At 36.5% G+C, this 25,414-nt stretch overlaps 3 protein-coding genes and 1 long non-coding RNA gene across 11 annotated transcripts in view; 2 read left to right on the forward strand and 2 right to left on the reverse strand.

The window, feature by feature from the left end:
* Positions 1 to 222: 222 nt before the first annotated feature.
* On the forward strand, positions 223 to 1,981 carry LOC116771303 (transcriptional adapter 3). The gene has a single exon (XM_032663124.2). It carries the CDS (start codon positions 490 to 492, stop codon positions 1,885 to 1,887), a length of 1,398 nt encoding a protein of 465 aa, XP_032519015.1. The 5' UTR covers positions 223 to 489; the 3' UTR covers positions 1,888 to 1,981.
* Positions 1,982 to 2,297: 316 nt separating this feature from the next.
* LOC133319349 (uncharacterized) lies at positions 2,298 to 11,700 on the reverse strand. 2 transcript variants are annotated; one of them, XR_009752993.1, is made up of 4 exons: positions 11,652 to 11,700; positions 3,065 to 3,251; positions 2,544 to 2,725; positions 2,298 to 2,429 (listed from the first exon to the last, which is right to left on the reverse strand). It is a non-coding gene; the product is annotated as an uncharacterized LOC133319349 (long non-coding RNA). The 2 variants fall into 2 exon arrangements; XR_009752994.1 differs by lacking the exon at positions 11,652 to 11,700 and adding an exon at positions 7,929 to 8,057.
* LOC116771445 (uncharacterized) lies at positions 2,318 to 12,729 on the forward strand. 2 transcript variants are annotated; one of them, XM_061523390.1, is made up of 18 exons: positions 2,318 to 2,451; positions 2,650 to 2,741; positions 2,858 to 2,901; positions 3,107 to 3,310; positions 3,603 to 3,697; positions 4,857 to 4,966; positions 5,915 to 6,307; positions 6,601 to 7,017; positions 7,256 to 7,369; positions 7,695 to 7,739; positions 7,938 to 8,564; positions 8,790 to 8,930; positions 9,080 to 9,266; positions 9,369 to 9,732; positions 10,084 to 10,249; positions 10,540 to 10,729; positions 12,013 to 12,148; positions 12,227 to 12,729. In XM_061523390.1, the coding sequence occupies exons 1-18, from the start codon at positions 2,342 to 2,344 to the stop codon at positions 12,359 to 12,361; spliced, it is 3,570 nt and encodes a 1,189-aa protein (XP_061379374.1). In that variant the 5' UTR covers positions 2,318 to 2,341; the 3' UTR covers positions 12,362 to 12,729. The 2 variants fall into 2 exon arrangements, with proteins under 2 accessions (XP_061379374.1, XP_061379375.1); XM_061523391.1 differs by lacking the exon at positions 7,256 to 7,369.
* Positions 12,727 to 25,414, reverse strand: part of LOC116771499 (protein gustavus) — a 42,660-nt gene continuing 29,972 nt past the window's right edge. For 4 of the 6 annotated variants that reach the window (XM_061523395.1, XM_061523393.1, XM_061523396.1 and 1 more), the window contains exons 2-5: positions 17,682 to 17,981; positions 16,464 to 16,728; positions 15,615 to 15,870; positions 12,727 to 14,851 (exon numbers count right to left, since the gene is read on the reverse strand). In XM_061523395.1, the coding sequence (XP_061379379.1) occupies positions 14,715 to 14,851; positions 15,615 to 15,870; positions 16,464 to 16,728; positions 17,682 to 17,872 (849 nt within the window). In that variant the 5' untranslated portion in view covers positions 17,873 to 17,981 and the 3' untranslated portion in view covers positions 12,727 to 14,714. The remainder of the gene's footprint in view (positions 14,852 to 15,614; positions 15,871 to 16,463; positions 16,729 to 17,681; positions 17,982 to 25,414) is intronic. The other 2 variants (XM_032663354.2, XM_032663353.2) reach the window with 1 other exon arrangement.

Genomic DNA, 25,414 nt, shown 5'->3' on the forward strand with positions numbered 1-25,414 from the left:
CAACTATTTTTGCAGTCTATTGTTTTACACTATGCCCATTGCCAGAATGTGTAATGAATGTTAAAGTAAAAGCTAAACGAATTTATTTTATTTTCTTGTCTTTGACAATTATTAAAGAACCGATATATGTATTGTAAACTTTTTGTCAGTAATCTCCTAATAACGTTAAATGTTACGTAGTCTATGTTTTTGTTATCTAGTTGATTAATCATAGACAATAAAATTCAATTTCAAGGTAAAGTAAAAGTCGCCATTTTGTCAAGAGATTGAATTTAATTTTGCGTATCAACTATCAACATCGAAATAGAAATGTTTTAAATATTCATCAAGAAAAAACTGTATACAAATGCATATAATGTCGTACTTTTAAATATGTTTCAGTCATTGTGAACTTCAAGAAATTTATAATAATTAGCAAATTGACAGTGTAGTTTATATTTATGTATATTTACATCGGTGTTTTGCGCGGGTAATTTTAATTAATACATTATGATGGGTAAGCGTATGCATCATAATAATAAAGGAAGATTAAGCAGCAAAGGCCATGATAACGGCAAACCCTCTAGTCCAGGTGTTTCACCATATAATAAACCTTCAAAAATACCAGGTGCTGTGTCAGCTGGTAAAACAAAAGTAGAAACATGTCCCATTCCATATATAAAGCAGCAAGATAATGTATCTACTTTACCGAGACTAGCTGCTATCTGTGCGAGATCTGCAGATGAACCGATTGGCATGGACGAACTTGACGCATTACAATTAGAGCTTGAATCACTTTTATGTAATACAGCACTACGGATAAGATACTTTCAGAGTGAAATTGAAAGTATTGATACTAATGAATCGAAAAGGGAAAAGAAAGGTAAAGCGGCCGGGAAACAGTTAACATACCCAATGAAAAGAAAATTTCAAGATGACAAATTAGTAAAGACCAAAGATTATGCTAAACTGTCCAACCAACCAAAGGTACCGAAATTGAAAACATTCGGAAATACCTCATCTGGTGCATCTCAAAACTATCTCAATGAAAACAATGCTAACTCTGACAATTCAGTAAAATTAGAACTATCACAGTTAGCTTTACCAAAGAATAATATACCTTATAAGTTCTGGAACTCTGTAGATCCATACTGTGCACCTGTTACACTTGATGATATTAAATTCCTTGAATCATTGCTAGCTCAGAGTAGCAATACAACACTTCCACCCATTCCACCTCTTGGAAAACATTATTCGGAAGTTTGGGCAGATGAACACCTCACAGAAGATCAGAACGCATCAAATCCGAGTAAAATCAAATCATCCGGTATGTCCCCAGACGCATCTAGCTTAAGAAAAAAATTTGATAAATCTTCGGAAAATATGATCACCGGTCCATTAACGCAACGGTTGGTGTCAGCGTTGATGGAAGAAAATGTAATGCCTTATGAAGTCCCAGATATCAAAGTCAAACAGACAACTAACACTAGAAATAGTTATAAGAATTCTTTGACCTTAGAAAAATGTCTAAGGAAAGAACTGGTTGAGCAAGGAATTTTAGACCCGGAAGATTTACCGCCACTCACCAATCCAGCTGATGATGAAATATTGGCAGAAATCAAAAAATGCCAAACTGAATTGACAGCGGTTAGAAAAGAAAATTGTCGAAATCTTAAAAACCTCATTGGTTTATGCAAACAGGAAATGATAAGACTGAATTTAAAGAAGCAGCTCGATCAGGTTGATATGGAATGTATTGATATATACAAGAAGATGGTAGCCGCTAAACAGAAGAAAAGACCTATAACTAAGAAAGAAAAAGATGACGCATGGAGAGCCATTAATGAGCAGATTAGACTTAATAAAGAAATAAATGCTTTACCCTTAACTGGCCCTAATACAAGTTAATTTGTTTTTTTTTCATTTCTATCTGTGTAACCAATAGATGTTATATCGTGGTTGAGGTTATATATATATATAGGAATTAAACATTATTAAAATATTTTTCTCTTTTATTTTGTTAATTTTAAGTATTCTCTAACAAAAAATATTTTCATATGTTACCGTTGAGTATAACAAATTCAGAATATTTTTCCTAGACTATATTTCACAGCAAAATAATTTTAAAAATAAGCAGGAAATTATTATACATATTTCCATATACATATTGTAAAATCAAGGTTTGATTTTGAAAGAATTATATATTGCACAAATTAAATTATTTTATTTTTGATGATGGCAACTCACATTGTTGACATCTTGTACATCAAAATACCATAATTTAAATTTCAACGAACACAAGTCGTTGATAATTGTTATGCGCTAATTAATAATTTGAGGACTGTTTTCTCTGTTTATAAATATGGATAATCCTTTAACTCCTAATAAAATTCAACGGCTAATGCACTTGGCTGAAGATAAGTCTTTCCATTTGGCTCGACGCGGTCTACCTGTGAAAAATGAAACACCGAGGTAGTGTTTGTTCTTATTATGCTTAAAACGTTCACAAAATAATAATGATATTTAATATTTTAAGTTGAAATATCAATGCTGCGACAAATTACCAACATTTATCCAGTGTCGTGTGTTCATATGTTCCCGAGTCTTTTGTTCTATCTAGACTTAAAGCTCAATTCTCTTTAATGTAATATTTGATTTTCGTTATTTTAGTGTTAAAAAAGATAAAAATAAAACGACTCCAAACAAAACTGGAACTAATTATGAGTCTTCGTCTGGAATACTAGACCTGGAACAAATAGAAGGTATGGTATTTATATCCTTTTCTAATAATTTTACGTAGCATTAATTATGTTCTTGATTTTTTGTTTTTTATTATGAATTTTTTGTTGCTTTTATTTTATAAATTTATTCATTTTAGTTTTTGGTGAATCTGGTCTGGGAAATATGTCATTTAGTAAATCAGTAAGTATCCTTGCACTATTTCATTGTCAAATAAAACTTAATGTTTTGTGTTTATTTACACATACCAACCCACAAAAGCTGTTCAAAGACAAAATGAAAATGTTTTTTTTTTTATTTTTTATGATAAATTTTATTTTCAAGCTATCCATATATTTTATATTACCAATAAGCCTGCTAGTAATTAAGGTTTCTTATTTAATTTCAGAATGTCTTCAACCCTGGTGAACTAACTGGTAGATCTACAGGAGCAGAAGATGAGAATATTAAAGCCGCCACTCGGGAATTCGAAGAATATGGGAGACACTCCGTCGCTATAGACAGTATTACAAGCCATATGGACAAACAGACGTCTGAAATTAATGATATCATGAGACACTCAATAGCAACTAACTATTCGTTTCATTCTAAGGTGAAAAAAATATAAGTACTTAATATGAAATATATATTTTTTTGGAATTATTTGTTTAGGCTTTAATTGAATGTGGTATTGCTTTTTTTTTAATAGTTTATTAATAAATATATAACTCTTCAACTTTAATATATGTTTCAAAACGTTGTACAGAATTATGAGCTAAATTAAGGATATTGAACTACAAAATTTATGTTTAAAGAAAATTAAAATGGATACCGATCTTAATGTTTGGATTGTGGAATGTCAATTATAATTACTACATATTTGTATTATTGTATATTCTTTTCAGAGAGATCTGACAGCTGACGAAGCTTCGCTGGTTATGCGTGAAGCCCCACTGCCGATACAACACAGCACACAGCTTAACTTCCATGAGAGCATGCTGTGAGTATCTGTTGAACTAATAGATATCATATGTATCATTTAATAGTAAAGATTATGGCATTATACATAATGTCCTTTATCTTCAAACTTTTTTAAATGTCTATGAATATTGCTTGGTTTTTATTACTAATTTTATTGTTCATGATTTACATCTTGCGTTTATGCTGCAACGCTTATATCCTGAACTCTGGTGGTAATTTAGTGATGTTCTGGATATATTGATAGTGATGTATCTATGGCACCAACTATTTAGTTACTTGCCAGTTTTGAGTCTATTTTACTCTTTGTTTTTCTAACGTAGTACTCAGTTTCAATGTTAAATTTCTTCCAATTAGTGAGATCTTTTCATATAACTCATTAATATAAAAATAACAATTTACAATAATAATTATTGAAATTTTTAAAAGATGTATTGTTTAATGAACATATATGAAGGTATGTCCACATTCAGACAAACTTACTTGATAAAAATTATGGAATATAAGTAAAGTGTAATTTACAGAGAGTTTCATATAAGATAGAATTTTTTTTTTTTAAATTTATATTATATTATACGTTATTATGCGACTTTTCTTGTAAAAATCGCACTATTTTTCTCATTTACATATAAGCTTATTTAAGAAGTATGGATATGAAAATTTTAGTGACTGTCCTGTTTAGTTTTACCAAAAATGTATTAGAGTACTCAAAGAAATCTCAGCTCTTAGCACGCGTTGTTGTAGCTCATGTACACAGAGAGGAGACTTAATGATTAGGAAGTTATTCTTTGGCGTATTGGAGTGCTCCTCATAATTTATCTCTGAATACTTATATTTAAACTTTTTCTTTGGCCAAGAATCGTATAATATAAGATAAAATATCAAATCGGCGTTAGCTAACTCGTATTAAGGGTGTCACATTGCATGCATTTGCGAGTTTATATTTTTAGGCGATAAATTTATTTTTCTAATGTGAACTGCTCTAAGATGCGAGGTCCTACTTTTGTTGGGTCCATAAAAATTGCTTTTCTTGCTATATAGTTAAATAGGTACTGAATTTTTTTTTTGGATTTTCAGAACCTTTAAAAGGGCTCTTATTTATTATCACTGTTTCAATCTATTAAAGCCTAAGCGCTACTTTTTATGAATTGCTTCATAATTAATACATATTTTTGTTTCAGTATGAGTAACACTAATATGTCAGTTGGGGCGTATTTCAAGAATCGATGTCCTGAATTTGGGAAAATCCTCGCTAATGTTGACAGTCCCGACAGACCGAGCATCACGGAAGGTAATATAGCCTAATCCATACTCTTTGGTCAGAAACTTTTGTAAACCGCTAAACGAATAACATTTTTTCCAACAATAATGTTAGTTATTTATTTAAATATAACTTAATGGATGTTACATAACATATATCTATTAAAAATCCCAAGTTGTTGGAACTCACGCAAGTACTAATGCCCGTTCTTGGATGTATTTCTAACCCTGTTAGAAAATAAATACTACTCCCATTGAGAGGCTAGGAGGTTTCACTTTGTTTTGCGAAAATACGCCTTCTTTTTAAATGTCTTTCCAAATTAAAAAAATGCCCATCAGTTATTGAAATATTAACGTAACTTATCACATTATTCAGGTTCTGGCTGCTTGTTGAAAGCTTATGTTTTTTTGCTTAAATTTATGTTCCATTTCCATCTAGTGACAAATGAAGTACAAGCAAAATAATTGATCCCAAAAAGTATATTAGGAATATAAGTCGCTTACACCCCCGTGCGGTAGAATCCTGCAGGGCTTATTAGTTTCATACGAACGCCTTATGAAATAAATCGAAAATTTTCTTTGTATTTTTCTCATTTTTCACGCTTCAATTAAATATTTATCTCAACAATTTCCACATACAGCAATATATGTAACTATTTATACATTATAAGTGATATTATTAATAATATTTTTTTTTTCCATAAATATATATTATCTGTTAAACAAATAGGCCACTGTGGACTATTTTTTTTTAATAATTTTAATCCATATTATATATATTATTTTGCAATCAACACTTTTTTTTTGTTAAATCTTATATAAAATTTGTTCAGATATAATTAATTTTGACATTAGGGTTGATAAATTTCTACATTAAAAAAAAAAAAATACAACAAACACGTTCAGAAATTGACAAAATCATATGAGATTTTTTTCCCATAAAATTAAATGAGAATAAAGATAATTAATTTAATTCCAGCGTCTTCAGCGCCGACAGACGTGAGTCAGGGCGTTCACAACAACACGTACCAGATGGACCACACGCTGGACTGTGTTCCCGTGAAACAACCGCGAGCTAAAACGGAAAAAATCCCAGACAGATCACTCGTCACCAATCTATTCCCTAAAAATGAAGCCAATTTCATACCAGCGAAGACGCATCTGGACGTGTCTAACGTGAAACAAGACAAGGGCGTCAATAAGAGCAGTGCAGCGAAAGGAAACCAATCGATCAGCCAGAAGACGTTCAAGTCTTCCAAACCCACGGACGTGTTGCTCAGGAACCTGCAGTCTTCGTTGCGAATGGTTACCGAGGACACGGAATGTTCTACCGAAAATTCATTGAGCATATCGAAGATAGCAGATTATTTGGGTTCGTGTTTTATTATATTGTAACATCAATGAATGGGACACAGCGTGACAGGTCTATTGACACACCGAATAACTATTAATTAAAAGTATTGAATTTATAATGCATATTTAAATAAAACTATTATTTCCGCAGAAACGTTAAGTGAAAATTACTGTCATTAATCGCGTAGTAATCAAGAAAAATCTTGCAAATCTTTGTTACAACCGATAAAAGTATTTTAAAATATATATACACACATACTTACGCACGCAGACACGCAACTCAAGCGTGTTTAAAACTATTTTTGTTAACAGGTAAGCAGTCGAATGTAAGCGTAACAGATATACTGCAACTGAACAACAAACGCCCGAACACGAAACCCTTGGCGGAGCTACCGGTGAAGAGTTTAGAAACGAGATTGGATAATAAGACGAACATACAAGACCTGTACGTCACTAGCTTGAAAGATACCAAGGGGATGGACGTAGCGAGTTCATCTGGCACGGTCAACACTGTGATATCTCTGGAGAAATTGAAGATATGTGATGAGAAGGTGGTGCCATCGGTGGTGGTGACGAGACACTCTCTCGACCCACACGCGGAAAACGATGTTAAATTCAATAGAATCGAAAGATCCAACTCACCGTCCAGCAAAAGCTGGTCCACGCTCAGTACGGTGCAAGAAAATGTTGCCAGTTTTAAATCTGATAGTCCAATGCCAACGGGTAAAGGTTAGTTATGTTTGTTACATTCAATTACAAATATATACCGTACATATAAAGGGTATTAAATTTACTGATAATATGTTAAAAACTTTCAAAGCAAATTTTACAGAGTAGCTATGTCTAAAGATGGAAGCAAATTTTGTAGTGATAGTAAAAAAAAAAGTCTATTTGAGGGACCCTTTTTGATGTCGGTCAATAAAGACTGGTTATAATGAAGTACTAGTTAACGAACAGTTATTTTCAGGCCAGTGTAGTCCGCACATGCCCTCACCAAACGTAGAGTATAAAGAATTAGATGAGTCGGTAGATTGGAGGGATGTGTTGGAATATAAATACCGACAACAACTCTTAGCTAAAGGTTCGTTGTGCCTTGGGAAGTAATAACACGACGATTACCACAAGTGACTACACACTATACACGGACGGTTTTGAGTTTTTCATTCACAAATCCAGGTCGATACGTTTGTGTCAGCGGATTTGTGAATGGAAACTCAGTATCTTTCGTGTGTAGCGTGATGTGAGACATGTGGTAAGCGTGCCGAACTAACTTTCATTTCAACAGACTAACACAATAACCGAAACGTCACTTTACACTATCATTACTTAGATTTTATATATTTTCTAAATATTATTTTATTTTTGTTGTCTTCTAAGTAGTGAGACTAAAGTATTGATGTTTCCAGAGAAGTGGGCTGATATAACAGTGGCACCGGTTCAAGGATTCGTTGGTGAGTTAACGAAGCATATTAACATTGAGATAAAATATAAACATTTCAGTCTTAATTATGTATGGTTTTGATGGTCCAAGCTGAATGTATCGTCTCCCGATATAGGATGCTGTACGGCAAGCTAAAAACAAATTGAAACTCTAGACGATAAGCATATTAATAATATTTAGAATTAATTAAAACGTTTACCTTTTCCAGGTGTTGTAATGCCGGTTACGATTTCGGTGACAACCCTAACCGACAGCTGGTTGACCGCCAAATTCGAATTCGACAGTCTCATAGACATCGAGCGCTATTTAACAGTGGAACTACCCCGGCTGCCCCTACTGCTGTCCCCCGGGAAGACGGAAAAGTTCACGTTGCACATCACATCCAACGTGGAGATAGATAGCCAACTGCCGTTTACGATGTACCTGAAGGACGCCTCAGTAGACGGCGACATCCAGCAGAAGGGATGTATAGACGTACAGATGAAGATGCCCGTCATACAAGCCGTGTCGTGCGACGGAGTCAACAAACTGACCTTCCCGAGCACGCGAGAAAACTCTATTATGACGAAGTATTTCGTCCTTATAAGCGACAGTCCGGTTGATTTGCAACTGGAGCTAGTGGTGGTGGAGGGGGACAGCTTGTTCGTTATAAAGTCCTTGCAGGAGATCAAAAAGACCGACATCAGCAGGGCTCTGATGGAACGCCAAGCGTCCTCCGAGGAGCCCAAGGCGAAAGGAAAGGGCAAAAACAAACAGTTGTGTAGGTTAAGCAGCGGAGACGCTATCAAAGTCGCCGTGACCTTCAACTCGCCGAGACTTTCAGATTTAGAAATATGTACGTGTATTGTAATATAGGGTGTCCCAAAATTAACGCAAGATTGCGTTAATTTTGATTAAAGATAATCTTGCGTTAATTTTGGACACCCTATATATATATTGCTATCAGTACGTTGTATATGAGAGATTGCAGATCCGAATACCCGCTTCATATTAATAAGTTCTCTATATGAATCCTAATAACTTGAAATTTTTAACCGTATAATTAAAATTTCGTTTCCAGCGGAGAAAATGGTGACATTCAAAGGTGCGCTGAACGTGAATCTGATCGGTGTGAACACTCTGGTGAAGAAAGTAAGCCTCGTCGCGTCGGTGGGCAGCGCGGACCTCGTCATACCGTGCAGTAAACTCAGCCTTACCAACGGTAGATATTGTATTGTTGGGAATGTGTTAATCTATCTTTTAAGATATTTTATCCTTAACTTAAATGATAAAAGGCATGTCATAGAATATATATATATATATATATATATATATAGGCACGTGTATTTCGATTTGTCAATTAATTTACAGAAGCAACAACCATAACTTTACGAAATGAAGGTGAGGTAACTGGAGTGTGGGCGATCAAGTTCAGGGGTACCACAACAGAGGGCTCCTTCCCTTTCAAAGTTTCCTCAACCAAAATCGAAATAAACCCTAAATGTTCGAAAGACCTCAGCTTGATGTACACTGGCTCTGCAGATACGTATAATGCTGGGTGAGAACACAGGACTCATTACATACTTGATTTATTTTTAAGCTGTGGTTTGTATATAAAAAGTAAAACCAAGAAAACTAATGTTACTAATATGATTTTCAGAGTTCTGGTATTCGAGGACGCGGTGAACGGTAACATAAGCACCATAGACATAAACGGCGGCCAGGACAGAGTCAAAACATTCCCCATCAAGACCAACTACAACAACATGTCGTGGGTGAGGAACGAGAGGAAGGAACTCAGTTTGAAGAATATCAGCAACAAAAAGATTCAAATAAGATGTCAGATAGTGGGCGAGGGCTTCCAAATAGACTTGCCCGGCGTCGAATCTAGAGGCTCGTGTATTTTAACATTCAGCGCGTGCGAATGTAGACCGCTGCCTATAATATTCAGCCCTAAGTCCAGTAAGCCGCACGTAGCGACCCTGCACCTCGTGTACGATAAAAGCAGCGAATTTTCAAGGAAGGTCAGTGTCACACAAGGCCCATGCATGTACAATAATTTTGCACAATAATATTGAACACCCTCTGAGAATCCGCACGTTCAATAGTTAGCAACGAGATCGGCGAACCCTTCCCGAGACTGAACCGATCAAAACAGTTATAAATTCAAGCTCGCTCAGACGTCTGCTCCATCCAAAGGTATACAATCAACTACGTTGTGCAATGTTATCGTAGATGTGTGAGCCGCATAATTCTATTCGCCACCTGCCCGCGATAATCGACAGCTGATAATATCAATATTATTTGAATATTGTTATCACGAACGTTTGGTGCGCTGGTTGTAGTTTTTTACTCAATCGTCTTTATGGCTCCAGATCAAACTCCACGGCAGTAGTGGCGGTTCGCTAATTCGTTGGAGCGCCCTCCTCACGTACGGGGACACCGCCCTGGCGCAGGCCTCCGCCCGCACGCCCACCGCCCTCTCTTTGTACAACAAGGGCCACTCGGCGGCCTTCGTGTGCGCCGCCGTACAATTCAACCGTCAGTCTATACAGATGCATATTGATATATTATTTTTTACTCTATTTCAATACGAGTATTGATATATACCGGGTCTAATGACTAGTTTATTGTGAGTGGAGTGATTTTTACTATATTTTCGGATTACAACTGTCTATTTTATTATTTCTAAAACTACATCCTCCCGACGTTTCTGTTAGCTGCAACCGTGATCCCGGGCACACGGGATGAGAATACTTTCATTTAAACGAATACCCGCGAAAGTCCCAGCTCAGGTCTCCGTTATGTTTCTAATATATTTAAATTTCCAGTTCAATATCGTTTCCTGTCGGGCGAGGCCCAGCTGCTGGGTTCCAAGTGCGTGGTTCGAGCTCGCAGTAAACACTCGCTGACACTCCGCCTGCCGTGGTCGAAGCTTGAGAGGCGAGCGCGGCCGGGGAGCGCGCTCGCTAACGTCAGTGTGCTGGCTGGACCGGAAATTATACGACGGAGAATACTAAGGTGTGAGCCGCAGACAAATATTGGTGTAAAAAAATTACTAACAATTAGTTCGCCACAGCCATAAGTGACGCTATGTGTACACGCGACTAATGGAGGATTATAACGTACCTCGGAATCTTGGCAGGAATGAGATCTAAGACTTTCGCGAGTATTATTCATTTAAATCTTGGCAGTAGTTATTTACGGTAATGAACTTGCCAGCAGCGACGTGCGCACTGTAGATGCGAGTAAGCACTACCCGCCCTACCATACAACGGCTAACCCACATCGAGTATTGCATTCTTTTAATCACATTACGGAGTACGAATACTTACAACCATTTAATGTCAATTCGTTCGCGATCTGGTAATTTTTTCTAAGCGCAAGTGAATATATTTTAAATAGCTAATCAGCAAATAGTGAATTAATTTATTAACGCATTATGGGAAATGATAGCTGCGAGCTGTGTGCTGGCGATGTGTGCTTAACGAAATTAATTACGAGTAGATTTTCAATGTTGTCGTTTGATAATAGAATTAAGATAATTACAAAGGGAAGGTGTGTGACCAGTTGAGAGTGAACTGAAAGAAAGGTTATGTTATTCGTTTTAATAAAAAGTATTATGATAGTTATAATAGCTAGCTAGCGGGTTGTGGACACACAAATAAGTCATTTTGTTTTTCTTGTTTGTTGTTTTCAAATAATAACAATGTTTTAGATCTCCGCTGAATATTCCGATTTAAATCACTTTTATAAAGTGGTGATGAACAGATAGTTACCGTATTAAGGTACTTTCGCGGCTCAGAGGTAGTTGAGAGATTTATAAAATATATAGATGTACTGATCGGACTGCTGTTGCTTTATGCGCGAATATTATCAATGTTTAAATGAAACTATATTTTCGGATTACTACGCGTATTTAATTATTTTGAAAACTACTTACTCCCGACGCGACGTTTCGGTTACTTTGCAGCAGCCGTGATCAGGGGCAGACGAGATGTGAGTGACTCAAACGTCGGGAGTATGTAGTTTTTTTTTTTTTACAAAAATAAATCACTCGTAGTTTATTCGAAAAATATTAGTTTCACTACTCGCGAGGTGTTAGATCTCATTATTATCAATGTTTGAGAGGAGGAAACTATGATGAAAATTTGTATTTTTTCGAACATATTCTGCTTACTCCACCCCAAGTCTCTGTGCACGCCCCTGCTTGTTACTATAGGAATTTAGATAGACGGTGAAATTCCTACCAGGGATATATTGTGATTATATAATTTAAACAGTTACAAAAATTGATTTTCCAGGATACTGAGGAGTGAATCAACAAACGGCGAGCCGGACTTGTCTTTGTTGCCGGAACATTTACACATCATAACACACACCTTCGAAGGTGAAGATCCCTCGGCGGACAATTACTTGGAAAATTTCAGCGAAACTAAGGTAAAATTAATGAATGTAAAATTATTTATATGGTTTAAATGTCACATGTTCATGTTGTCTTCCTTCGTCACTGCTCAGGCTTCACTGAACGAGCTCATCGAGAGTCTACAGGAACTGAGCGCTAAAATCGATCTCCCTCAAGAGCTCCCAGACGATAACACAATCGTTCTCACAGACGACACCGTGGTCGAGCACTATACTCTGTGCGAGTAAATATTTATTAGGGCATTAATATTAATGATGTATCAAAGAGCTTTGTGTAGTTATTATGGATCGTTTATGTTATAATAATTTAATGTTCATTAATTCTAACAATAAGAAGCGCGACGCGTCTGACGTCGAGGCCAGGCTTGAATGTTCTAATATTGTACTTAATTAAAATATGGATGTAGCGTCTCGTCTCATCAAGACGTATGTAAACCTGATGAGTGATGCGAGGAACAACCTGAACGTAATTTTCCGTCCAGATTTCTCATGATTTTCTTGGTTTTTGAGAAACAAAGAGCGAGAGCAGATGCAGATAGTATCGACGTCACTGCGCTTCACAATTATTATGGTCACAAATAAAAGGCTTCATCTTATTTCATGTCGTTTATTATTTTCTTAACCAGTATATTTATTCCAATCGTTTCCTATTTTTTTTTAATCATTGTGTCTAAGAGATTCCGCCGTTAATGCAGTTGTCTGTTAGAAATAACTTTTTAAAAATATTGCCTACTACTTATAAAACTAAAATGCATTTCCACTTACTATATATAGTCATAATACGCCGCAAAAATCTTACTTTTATATACAGGAGACTAAAATTGTCATTTAGAACATAAAATTGGATATTTCCTAAAAAGCTGCTCCTTCCGAACGAGCCCTCGATTGTTAATATATATGAATAAATTAACGTTACTTTGTGGATATCAAATAATACATTGAGACATTTAATGTATAAACGGGGCTTATCCTAAAGGACTCCGCCAACAGCGAATCCAGGTTGGTGTATTTTATGTTATCGTGATTATCGTATCCAGCCACTCGTCCCGTCCACGCTCGCACGCATCACGCTCACCAGAACAATTCACACTAACATGTTGCATTTGGCAGTTTATCATAGTTACATCACACGACTCGATATTCACATAAAACTCAAACGAGACGCCGTCTGCCGTCGGCCGACCGAGCGTGCGACAGAGCCGGAGATGATATGTGAATATCGTTAGTACATAGTCAGCTCACACAACGTCTACAAATATAACACTACGTATGAAAAAAAATAATCTTATTGAAATGGAAGTTCTTATAGTTTACACGTTTTCGAATACAACTAATTTGCGTTAAAAATGGCTGACGTATTCATTAGAAAAACGGTGCTCTCGATACATTATTATCATAATTTATTTATTGCGTTACACCTAATAATCTAACGTCACAAAATGAAGACAAATATTAGATTAAGATTGGAAAAGGCCGTCTAAAACCTTAATAGTCTAAACATTCAATGATATCATTAAAGGAACACCTCTCAGCGACTCGCATCGACGTTAAGAAACGCCCGTCACGGATATATACATCACACAATCACACGTTTTTACAAATAGGAATTAAAAATCCTAAACTAAAAAATAAACCAGTCACTTAAACGAGCTATATAATAGTATAGTATGTAAGATTGCCAACGATACACTGGCCTAGTACACGAGATTCCACTCGCATGCGAATTGTCTCTAAAACAATGATCATAACATTAGTCATTAATTAAAAAAAAAAATGCCGAGGCTAGTGAGTTATGTCGCTGTCGATAGTTCTAAAATATTTCTTACCGAGTACAATACGACTTTAAGAGATCACGATGCGTTACGCGGCTTGCATTACAGCTGATCTATATTTAAAACACAAATTCGGGTGATATCCTGCCACAGCTCACTCACAGATCATAGTACATCTAGTCGGTACACGGACATGCGGCAACCGACCACTGCCTCACTGTCCGCACGACCATGACAACACATACGGTCTCGCGACCCTATCCTACGAAGACGTTACATTAAAATTACCTGATGCATTTCAATAATATGGGGTGTGATAAAAATGGTGATTTCTTTAAAAATATAATTATCACAGATAGTGTAAAAATTAAAATATTCACAACGGAATAAATCAAAATATGTCAAATAAAATCGTCCGAATGATTCGTTAATATAATTATTTTTTTAAAATACTCGATCGGCGTTGTTTTGTTACGACGCGGTAATCTTTACTTGACACATTTTTCATAGTATTGTGATATAAGTGCGGTCACGGGTCGTCACACACACAGTACACCTATATGGTAATCGACTGAACGTGGTGTGTTTATGTTGTGTCATAACCGGATACTTGCTACGAATTACGATGCAAAAAAATAGCCATGGATATTACAGTTGGAAAACCAAACGGATCTTCAATGTTCGCATCTTCAAATCCACTAAATGGAGGGTAGTTATACAATCGATGTTGCAACACGCGGCACACGTCCGTACTGTCAGTTGGCACGTCACTGTCCACGTGCACACGTTCGGTGTGCTCGTAATCGTGGTTAGGGCGCGCGGTACAGAAGGTAGGCGGAGAGGGCGGGCGGCAGGGCGAGGCGGGACGCGGCCGAGCGGAGGCGGCCGCGACCCACGCGCTGGCGGATCACACGACGACACAACTCCATCAGGGGAAGCGGCTCGGCTGCAACGAACAACATTCATCAACGTATACACCTACTGGTGTTAGAAACGAGAGGTTTTGATTAAGTAACAATGTATGTAACTTTTGATACATTACTACAAAACTTCAGGTTGAAATTTAAATACCCACTTTACCTACTTATAAAAAAATAATGTAAAAGTTTGTCAGGACATACGGATGTTGGTGGAACAACCACGCAAAGTATATATCACATACTTGTATACAGCTTAGAATGATACGTCTAAAACATTAGAACAATATATTCTATACCAGCATTCTAAGCAGTTGGCAAATAACATAGCAACAGTTGTATATAGTATCAAGTCAGGCGACAGGCGACAGATGTCTCTGACGTTAGGACGCTGACTTATATATACTATGTAATATTAACAAACTACCCAAGGACAGTGAGGATGCTTTATGTTTGTTTTCTTAACAGTATAACACTTTGAGGTGTGTGCCGTCGCAGCCCGCAGGATGTCTGCGTCATATCCGGTTACACATCGTTTACCTCAATCACCATTCATAATTTTATTTCTTGAAGCGTCAGAGTTCGGTTTGTCAGTTCAAGCAAGGATTACGATACGTGCACCAGTTCGCAACGAATGTTAAAGGCGACGTCACTGAACTGTACCTATATTTTATTGAATTGAAATTATTATACTTATAATACAGTGATTAAGTTTAGCGTGACCTCTTATTCTGCTCGCCACGCTGCCTAGGTCCATACAATATAGAAGAAAAATAATAATGTGATACTCACGATCAAGTCCGCCGATGTATTTCATGGTGATCTCAGCGTGGCCCCAAACCGCGGACACTATGGGGTATAGAGTTTTCCCTCTAAGTCCCCTGAAGGCCACGCCGAGGTATCTTCCATCGGCGCAGAAGGACAACGTGCCCTCGTCCATATCCAGAACTACCAGCAGTCGGTCCGGCACGAGGAACTGTTCATCTGGTCGCAGTAGCGCTGGATACGTACAGCCGCTACTGCCTGTACCCTTAGCGTTGTGGTACACCTGGAAATGTAATCGTTTTATTAGACACTAGTTTTGCGTTGGATTCTACTTGTCTTGGAGTTTGTTTCTTATTATGTAAGTAAAAGACAGCGCCATCTATAGGGTGTCACTTGAAGTCACACGAGAATATAAATAAATATTGGGCCTTATGTTAAGTTACATTCTGAGATACGTCACACTGGACAAATTAAAACCGTGCTCACAGTCACAGAGTATTTTAGTAAAAATTTAATTTATTTCTAAAGTCAGCTGAACATGTCATGGTGAGCACAAATTATAGATTTCTCTTTGGTGCTGAGAAGAACCGCAAACAAATATTTTTACGGGTTTACGGAGATGCAGCTTTCAAGCAATAACCCCGATGGGAATCTCGTGAGATTTTTTAAGTTTATTATAAATAACCGTATATAATACAAATTGTTGATTTTTACAGACATGAGATTTGAGTATAGAGTATTAGTAGCTTGTCAAGATGAGACTAAGCTCTTGTGCAAATATAATTATTTTAATACTGATTTTGTTATAACTCATGCAGTATTCAAATTAAATCCTAAAGGCTAGCTAAAATAAAAATATACAAAAAATATACTAACTACCTTATTCCTGCCGAGATCCCAGCCCCAACTCTGATCGGTGGCGCCCACGAGGCTCTGATAGCCCACGGAGTGTAAGGGCGCGTGGGCGGTCGCTACGCCCACGACCGCGTGTGTTCCCCTCTGCCTCGCCGGCCATACAACCTCCCAGCAGTGCAGCCCACGTGAGTACCCGACGCGCCCACGGATGCAATCCGTCGACTGGGCTACGGGATGTCTATGGAACGTCAACGCGTCCTCCTCCTTCACGAATATATTCAACGATCTGGAATTATACATGAATAATGTTGGTCAATGGTTCTTTGCAAATTTTAGAAGAACACTCTTCCAGTTCTTAGAAGCTTTTCGTAAATGTTTATACATATTGTTTAGCTTATTCTGAAGCCTATGATGTTATGCAACTATCTAGCTATGTTATAAATGTGTGATGGTTGGACATTTTAATTACCGAGACCTATTGACCTGCCGTTTTATTGACAAAACAACCTTGTTCCGTCAAATACGTAGAGTCTAAGAGTGGATTTTGCTCCGAAAATGGCAACCAACAAGGACATCTCTGAAGGTTAACAAGCCATAGAATTGCTTTTACAACAAGTTTTTGTCAATATTAAGCAAAAAGGATCAATTAAACGTCTAGCATGGACCTAGATATTATTAGTCAATTTCAATAATAGTCGAAATGTATAATTATGTTAGGGAATTGTAAATCGTCGCATAGCCGATATAACAAGGATACGCACAGTATATGTCCCTATATCAAAACTATAGTTGGAACTCAGGGGTAATGTGTCATCCCTGGGGAAGGAGGGGGAAAAGTAGTTTAAGTATTAGAGAAATAATATATATTCTAAGAAAAGAGAATTTGATTCAGAAACATTTCATATACTTTAATGAAGTAAGTTTTAGAGAAGCAAGTATTCGGCAAGGAACGCCTTTAGTGAATTTGCCTTTTTTTGTGAAAAACCTAAGTATAAACGTTTGAATACTTCAAATACTTCTTATCAGTTTTCACACAACTACTTTTGGATCAACCATACGAAAGGACTCTTAGCGTAAACATCCACTCAACCATGAAGAGCGTCGTCTTATAAATACGTTAAAATTTCTTTCAAATCAAATAATCATAATTTTTGTAGACTAAACTAAACACTCCTGGTGAGCCAGTCGTATTAAGACGCTAACTTCGTATCGTTACAATAACGTAACCAACGGACTGACCGATCATCTGGGTTCCAGGCGTGCTTGAGCTGCGTGTCGTGATGCGCTGGCGGCGCGTCCAGGAGCGCATCAAGACGCGCAGGTCTCGGCAGCTCTGGTGCCAGCTCGCGTGCAACCACCGCCTTGAACGGCGCCGTGCACTCGCGCGACACCGACTTCACACCGCCCGATAGCTTTTGACCCATGTTCATACCCCTGCAGCGTGTCCGGGCGCGCTTCGGCAGTGCCTTGAGGCCGCCGCGACGCGACTCCTCGCCGCCCCCGCCGCCACCCCTCACTGAGCGCACCCCGCTCTTGTACCTGAAGATTAACATATATATATTAATAGAGATTAACGATCGATAAACAATTAGTGAATATTAGTGGGGCAATAAGGAAATATGTATTGTTTTTCTTGACTACAACTTCTATAATGTATAGATTAGCGAAATGAGTAATTGAAAATTGAAACGGTGCATTACGATTGTCGGTTTGTCAATACGTTTCTTGCATCGCTGGAACTGGTTTGTTAGTAGCGAGTGATCTCGATGTCATCGCGTCGGCCGGCGGCCATAGAACGTACATCTTATGTAACAGCGGCCGTTCGTCTAACCGTGAAAGTCGCCGTTCAAAAGCCAAGGTTACCGCGGCCCTGGAGTCTCACGCAAATGTTACCTACATGACCGCATCTACCGAAACTTTAATGTTTGTTTTTTTCATCTAACGTGATGTCATGTAATTGTACGGATCAATTAGAATCGCACGAACCGTGAAGTTAGACGTAGACTTCTGTGTAGATATCTGCTCATAGATCAGGTAGTATTTCTTTAAACAATAAAAAGGATTTCATTGTAAGGATGTCTTCGAGTTATCTAGTGCTGATTGTGCGATGGGGAGGCTGTGTAGAAGGCACGCCGGCTACAAGGCCGTTCGCCATACAGTCGCCTAGAGCGGTCGTATGACAAAAGCGGGAAGTGAAAGGCAGTGAATGTGTCCCCTCCAGTACCCCTGACGACTCACCTCCGACCGTAAAAACATCAACCAAATAAATATCAATATGAAATTCTATTGTTTATCAAACAAAATATATATCATGATATTCATTCGTCCATAGAAACCAACAGCTGTATGTTTAGCATAATCGTCGATAAAATATTACGCTGACATTTTGGCTTCTTAATGTTTGATTTAAATTTAATATTATTAGTTTATTCTGATTAACATCCTCCAGCTCACATGTTATTAATATAACGTGGGAAAAATATGTAGAAAAGGACATGCAATCTGTTCATTTTTTTTTTAATAAAAAATATATATTTATATGCTTGTTTTTCAAAACGACAAAGTAAAACCAAACGTTCACGCTCGGTGAGAGGTGAATGGATACGAGTGTTGCTAGGCCGACTACATTAGAGTGCCGCTGTGCCGAGTGCTCGAACAATGAACTAGACAAATGACGTATTGTTAACAAAACTATTAATATACGTCTTTATTTTTGGGTATACCGAAGAATTACTGCCGCTTGTTTCCGGTCTTGTCACCGGTCGTTACCTCCGAATGAAAATGCAAATAATTATTAAAAATTATTATGCCTTTTAACAGGACGAAGTAAATTATAACAATATTTTAGTATTTACACGATTATGAATGTATCCGTACGTAGTTTAAATAGCCTGTACCGACTGTCATTAGCGTCATAGTAAACAACAGCTAGGCCGGCTTCCAATTACCCTCAGTATTGACATGGGCGGTTAGCCAACTGTCGACATATTGGGCCTAGCCTCGGTGACAGCTTAGCCTTATTCACTGCGTTACAACTATAGTTTAGCCGGCACACAATAAATCCTTATACGTACACTTGAAATATATACACGTGGTATCTTAATAGCTATATGCAATACCTTAAATGAATTTTAAAAGCCTTCGTTACTTTAAAAACCTGATTCTAACATTATGCTAACATTTTACATAGCTTAGTATATTAGTAGGTAATTGACTAGGAAATTAATAATAAGTTTCCTAGAAAATTAGTATATAATTATAAGGCTGAGAGGTTTCACGTATTTTTCCGTGAACATAAAGGTCACGTTTTGGAACAAAAGAACAGGTAAATGAATTCTTAATATTTGTAGTTCATTGTTACCGGAGCACCGGTTGATTGAAGTCGATTAATTTGTATCAAAAATAAACTCGACAAATCTGATGAGCAAGGAAACTTGATCCGGCGAGGGATTCATCATAAATTTAAATGAAGCCCACTAACTTATACCATTAGCCGCTGTTCACGACGGAAAATATTCGTCATAGTAACGAACATTATAAAACTGTATTCACGTTTGTATCACCAACGATTTGCAAAATAGAATATGTTGTACACGAAGGCGCTAAATGTGAGGTTCAACGAGGCGTTTACCTATAACCTTGTAAATTATTCGCCAAACATACAATCTAAGTCCGTTCAAAGTCATCTTATTTATACTGAGCATTATAATAAATACGAAAAACAAATTATACTACGTTTATCATATTGCGTGATTGTATCTAAAACTCACAATAGCATTCGGCGGCATGTCCTAAATTTAAAAAACCAGCATCTTTAAACTCGTTACAACGAGCGTTGAAAGTTTATGAGTCGAATTACACAAAGTAGTGTCGCACAATTCACATAACACGAAAGAGTCGGTGAAAGCGTCGCTTCATACCGAGGGGGCGACTTACGAAAGGTCTCTTCGAGAACTTTGGCCCCGCTCCTTATAGGGTACAAACAACGGTGTAGGGTATTGAAAAAGTATACAAGAAACGAACTTTCTTATAATTAATATATGTATTGAGATCCATGTCGTAAATTACGTACAAACTGTGTATACATTTAACACTATAGTATTCTGGTTACGTTAAACATAATATTTTTTGGTAGTTTGTTTAAAACCGGGTCAGTCAAGTTCAATCAGGCGGAACAGATTTTCGACACTAACAATAGTATCTTTCATATTACGTAACTAAGCCTTCTATCTCCTTCCAGCGGCCCGTAAATCGATGCTGTAATCTTTCTTTCTAATACCTAACCGGAAGGTGTCGATATTTCCAATAGGGTTCTAGTTTTCAATAACAAGCAATATATAACTTACAACCTGTTAGTGTAATTACTTTTACTCATACTCGGGTATAATGAGGTAAAATAAGTCTAATATATCCTCGCCTGTATTAACACCTAGTACGTTAATCTTTGAAGTGTTAACTATGAAGTTTGTAGTGCTTTAAATGTTTACTTGAGATAAGTTCCGCATCTTAGATTTAACTACTGCGCGTTATATTGTAATACTATATAAAAAGATTCAAACAACTTTCATTCCTGTTCGTGGAATCGTTTGTTTTGATAAAAATACGTGATCTTTATAATTTTTAATATATTCAGATATAATAACATCCTGACATACTTTCGCTCTAGCATTAGCTCAATAGAATATTCCTAGAAAACTGAGAATATTTTGTATATTAATATAAATAACTTATAAAACATACTTGTCATTTAAAATGGGTAGTTCTAAGGTCTTCTGTAATTACACACTGCTTATCTAACTATTTAGGTTTGCGGGTCAGGGTACTGATAAAACTCTGGCATATATTATCTGAATGGTATTGAAAATATATATTATTTTTTGCATCTATGCATCAGAAACGTCTGTCCTGATGGTCTGTGTGGTTTTAATAACAATTAAATAATCGCTAGGGCGTGTCGTTACAACCTTGTATCCGTTGCCGCGTTGCAACAAGCCCCGTGTCAAGGAAAAATCCACTTAGCAGTTTCCCTGGCCCTGAACGGACGCTTATCAAATAAAACTTTCGTAAGAAAATTTTCTATTTGTTATCAACACATTATATATAAGTAATTAAACAAAAATTATCATAACGATTTAAAGGGCTAGCAATATAATATCTGACATTTGCGTGTACAAATTGTCTTCATACTAAACTATCAACATTATAGTAAAGCTATGTCAACATGAACACTTACCAACAGCGTTATAAAGGTAAACTGTATGCATTCAATTGAATTTTATTGCATAGTAAGTACATAGTTACATATATTTTACGACCAATAAAATATTTGTTTATATTAAATATTTTTAATGTTGTCTAACTTGTTAACTTGTGACAGCACAGCAACGAGTGCATTATAATTAAAAATTGTGATAAATAAAAACTGTGACATGGTGGTGATAGAATATGATTTTTATGAGCATTGAGTACATAATGACTAGAATGCACACACAAACACACACAGAGACATTGTTATATAAGAAGTTGCACACACAGATGGTTGCATAACACGGCAGTGACGTGCGCACATTTCACGTTGCAGTCCGTGTCAAGGATGAGTCAATAACGGATAATACTATCATTACTAGAAGACATTGATAAGCAACAATATTATAATACTCTCTGTCTACACGGACAGGTACATTAAATAATTTTTCAATATTCAATATAACCACCACTACATAGAAGACAACCATAATAAGATATAATTTATGTAACAGAACAATTAATACTGTAATTGGTGACGAGTTGAGTTCATACTTCCCGGTACGTAAAGCTTTACACGTGTTTATAAACAAGGTATGCAAAGTGTGTTATAGCGCTCAGTTCGCAGTGCATCGGTTGCTATTTAAGATGCGTACAGATGAGTTAGCTGAATGATAAGCTGTTTGTTTAACTTTAAACATTGGTTCTATGCACCCGCGGTAGTTGCGGGCCTTGACAGCAATGCGCGCGCGCCGTAGCATGTCAAGGGAGCGTTGCTTTCGCCGCCACGCCTGTGCCGAGCCTATATTACCGACATGAGGGTAAAACCTAGATACTGCTCTTAACTTACTATATACATAAAACACTTCACAATTCTTTGGAACTTGCAGCCTTTTTAACCGACTTAAACTTGACGGTAATCTCGATAAGACTTTTCTTATTTATGGTAAGATCGTGAGTTATTAATAATAACTAAGTTTTATTTCGTCATATATATTTTTGGGAAATGGTGGGTGAGACATGAAATAAGAAATTAAGTCCAACATCTTGGTCGAAGTTATACCCTCATCACACAAAGTTACTTGATATTTCTTACAAATCTTAAGGGATTACTATTTTGTCATTCAATACTTTTTTGTCTCCGTCACTGAAAGTATTTTTTACATCACAGAAGATTATTTTTTAGAAATAGAACGAGGAAGGATCACAGTTTCGGAATAGCTTGGGTTAAAATTTGAAATATATTTTTTTAATTATAAAATAAAGGAAGACACAAAACTAAGGAAACGAAACTTTTGTCTTAGTATAAAAAAATGTAGATCATTGAATGTTTTACTGAATATTGGTACACAAAAGATTTTTAAAACACACTGAAGGCAAAAACGATTTATACGCGGCCTTCTTACAAGGGAACTGTATATATTTTTAAAATGTCGTATGAATTAGTCTTTACACTTAAAAGCTATTTAAATGAAAATATATTGTCCGATATAACTTAGTTTATACAGTGATCCAGCGAAAAGGACAAACAAATAGTAAATACGTCTGAAAATGGATAACAACACCGAGATAGAGATACATCAGTTGTAAAGCATAAATCCTAAGATAAAGTGGCACAATCCTTTAAGTGGCAGATGCCGCAGGGAGAACAAAGACTACATACATCTTAAAGATCTCTCAGAACGTCCACTTTTAAAATTTCCTCGTAAATAATAGAAATGAAATTCCTTAAGGAAATTTATCCAATGTATATCTAATGAGGAATAAATAGGTTAATGGAAAAATATAATTTAAGGCACATCTGTAATTTAAAAATCTGCCTCGGGCGGTTCCACCACCCGCTGAGCCGAATCGTTACATTTATCCATCTTTTTATACTTTCGAAAGGAATATTAATAAGTTCCAAGTCACTGTTATTACATTACTTTGCTTAAAAAGTTATTAAGTACTATAACTTCATACAGTACCGTGATTGCCTTGAATTGATGGTGATAAATTATGATAATAATTTTTTAAATGACAATAGCATTGTTCGAAGATTTAATAACTTCGAAATGTAAAAAATAGGATATCAATATTCCTATATTAAATTATTAAGAAAGGGAAAATAGACACTTATCCCGTGAAGTCCCAAATAGGAAATTTTTAATGTCGTTGTAGGAAAGGAGGGAGTCTTGTGACAGAATTATTTATGGTTTTTACCTCAGTCTGTCATAGAATATAACGAAATATTATAAACAAAAACTTTTACCGTAATTTTAGCGTATATATTATGTTTTAAACTGTTATATTCGACTGTAAACCAAGGAAGGTCGTTTACTTTAGCTTAATCACTAAAGTAGCTTTAATCAACGTAAACATAGGGTATACGTATAACCTTAGCCACATATGCACAGTGTCACCTAAATTACGACGGAAGCAATATTTACAGTAGACGAGCTGGTCGCAGCACTGATTTTGATTAGAAACTGCACATTCAGATCAGCACAAACGTTTGATTGGACAAATCAGGAAACTGGCTTCGTATTGATCGTTAATTCGTTTCAACTCATTTTTAATTAAATAAAACTTTAAATGTACTCTTTCTCAATATTTGCTTGATGACAAAATTAACCGTTCAATATTGGATGCCATTTAGTTTGTTTCATTGAATTTTTTTTTCTATAAAACTATACTGACCTATTAAAGTATAAGAATTGTCGGCGCTATTTGAAAATAGTATAATTAAGTTGTTGCAATAGTGAAAACAAGCTGGATCCGCATTGTTTATATAGCCGGTGTTTAAATAGTTTCACTTTGAATAACACAATCGTAGCAACGGACTTTATAATGTTAACGTGCTCCTTAGATTTCCGAGGCATCAAAGTAAACAGAAACAAAGCGAAGTATCTCAGCCTCCGAGGGCTATAAAAAGGGGAGTCGATGGTTTAGTTTGTTTTTCTGTGGAGGAACGTCGATGCATTCGGAACTTTAAACCGGTATGACGGTCAATGAAATGTCTGATGTCCACCGTCTCCGCTATACACCACCAACACTTACAAATTTATATTAGTAATATACTATGTGAATAAATAAAATTAATGAATAAATCCACAATTACATGGGTGTTCTAAAATATTCGACGCTGGATATACAATAAATTTGTCAAAACCAGGAACAGTAACGAAAGATGCATTGACATCGCTGGTGCGTATAAAATTGATATTACGGATAATCCGCATATGAGAAATGTGCGGGGTTGTTTTGTATTGCAGAAAAAAAAACTTCTATAAATAAAGAAGTAACAAAGGGCAAAGGATAAATAGTATGGCATATATGTAGAGCATGGGGCTGCGAGTGGGGTCACTGACACTCACCCCGGTCCATGGCGTGGCACAGATATACAGGACGTGAGTCACTATGGGGTAACCAGCTGCCGGCGAATGTTACCCCCGACACAATGACGGCGCGTGTACTCGCATGCACAACTCTTTAATGCAGACCTAATTAAGTAAATTATTGTTTTGTCTCCCTCAGTAAAGCCAGCGATGTTGCATTTAGCGTTTTATCTTAGATTTTTCATCATTTAAAGTATTTTTTTTTAGCAATTCTTCCTTAATGATGACTTTCTCGTTGAACTTGAAATGGAGATTTAAATCTTTAAATCAGGTCTAAACTGAGGTCCTTTTCTGCGTCGTAATGTAAATGCTCTACAGTTGTAAGTTGAGCATCTATCTATGTAAAATGTA

The sequence above is a fragment of the Danaus plexippus genome, chromosome 17 (genome assembly GCF_018135715.1).
Source record: "Danaus plexippus chromosome 17, MEX_DaPlex, whole genome shotgun sequence".
Taxonomy (NCBI): Eukaryota; Metazoa; Arthropoda; class Insecta; order Lepidoptera; family Nymphalidae; genus Danaus; species Danaus plexippus.

Excerpts from the sequence above, each read along its gene's own strand:
- LOC116771303 (XM_032663124.2), top strand. The coding sequence starts at position 490 with ATGATGGGTAAGCGTATGCATCATAATAATAAAGGAAGATTAAGCAGC.
- LOC116771445 (XM_061523390.1), top strand. The coding sequence starts at position 2,342 with ATGGATAATCCTTTAACTCCTAATAAAATTCAACGGCTAATGCACTTG. Across the intron at positions 2,742-2,857 it reads AGACCTGGAACAAATAGAAG|TTTTTGGTGAATCTGGTCTG; the intron begins GTATGGTATTTA and ends TATTCATTTTAG. Across the intron at positions 7,018-7,255 it reads TCCAATGCCAACGGGTAAAG|GCCAGTGTAGTCCGCACATG; the intron begins GTTAGTTATGTT and ends AGTTATTTTCAG.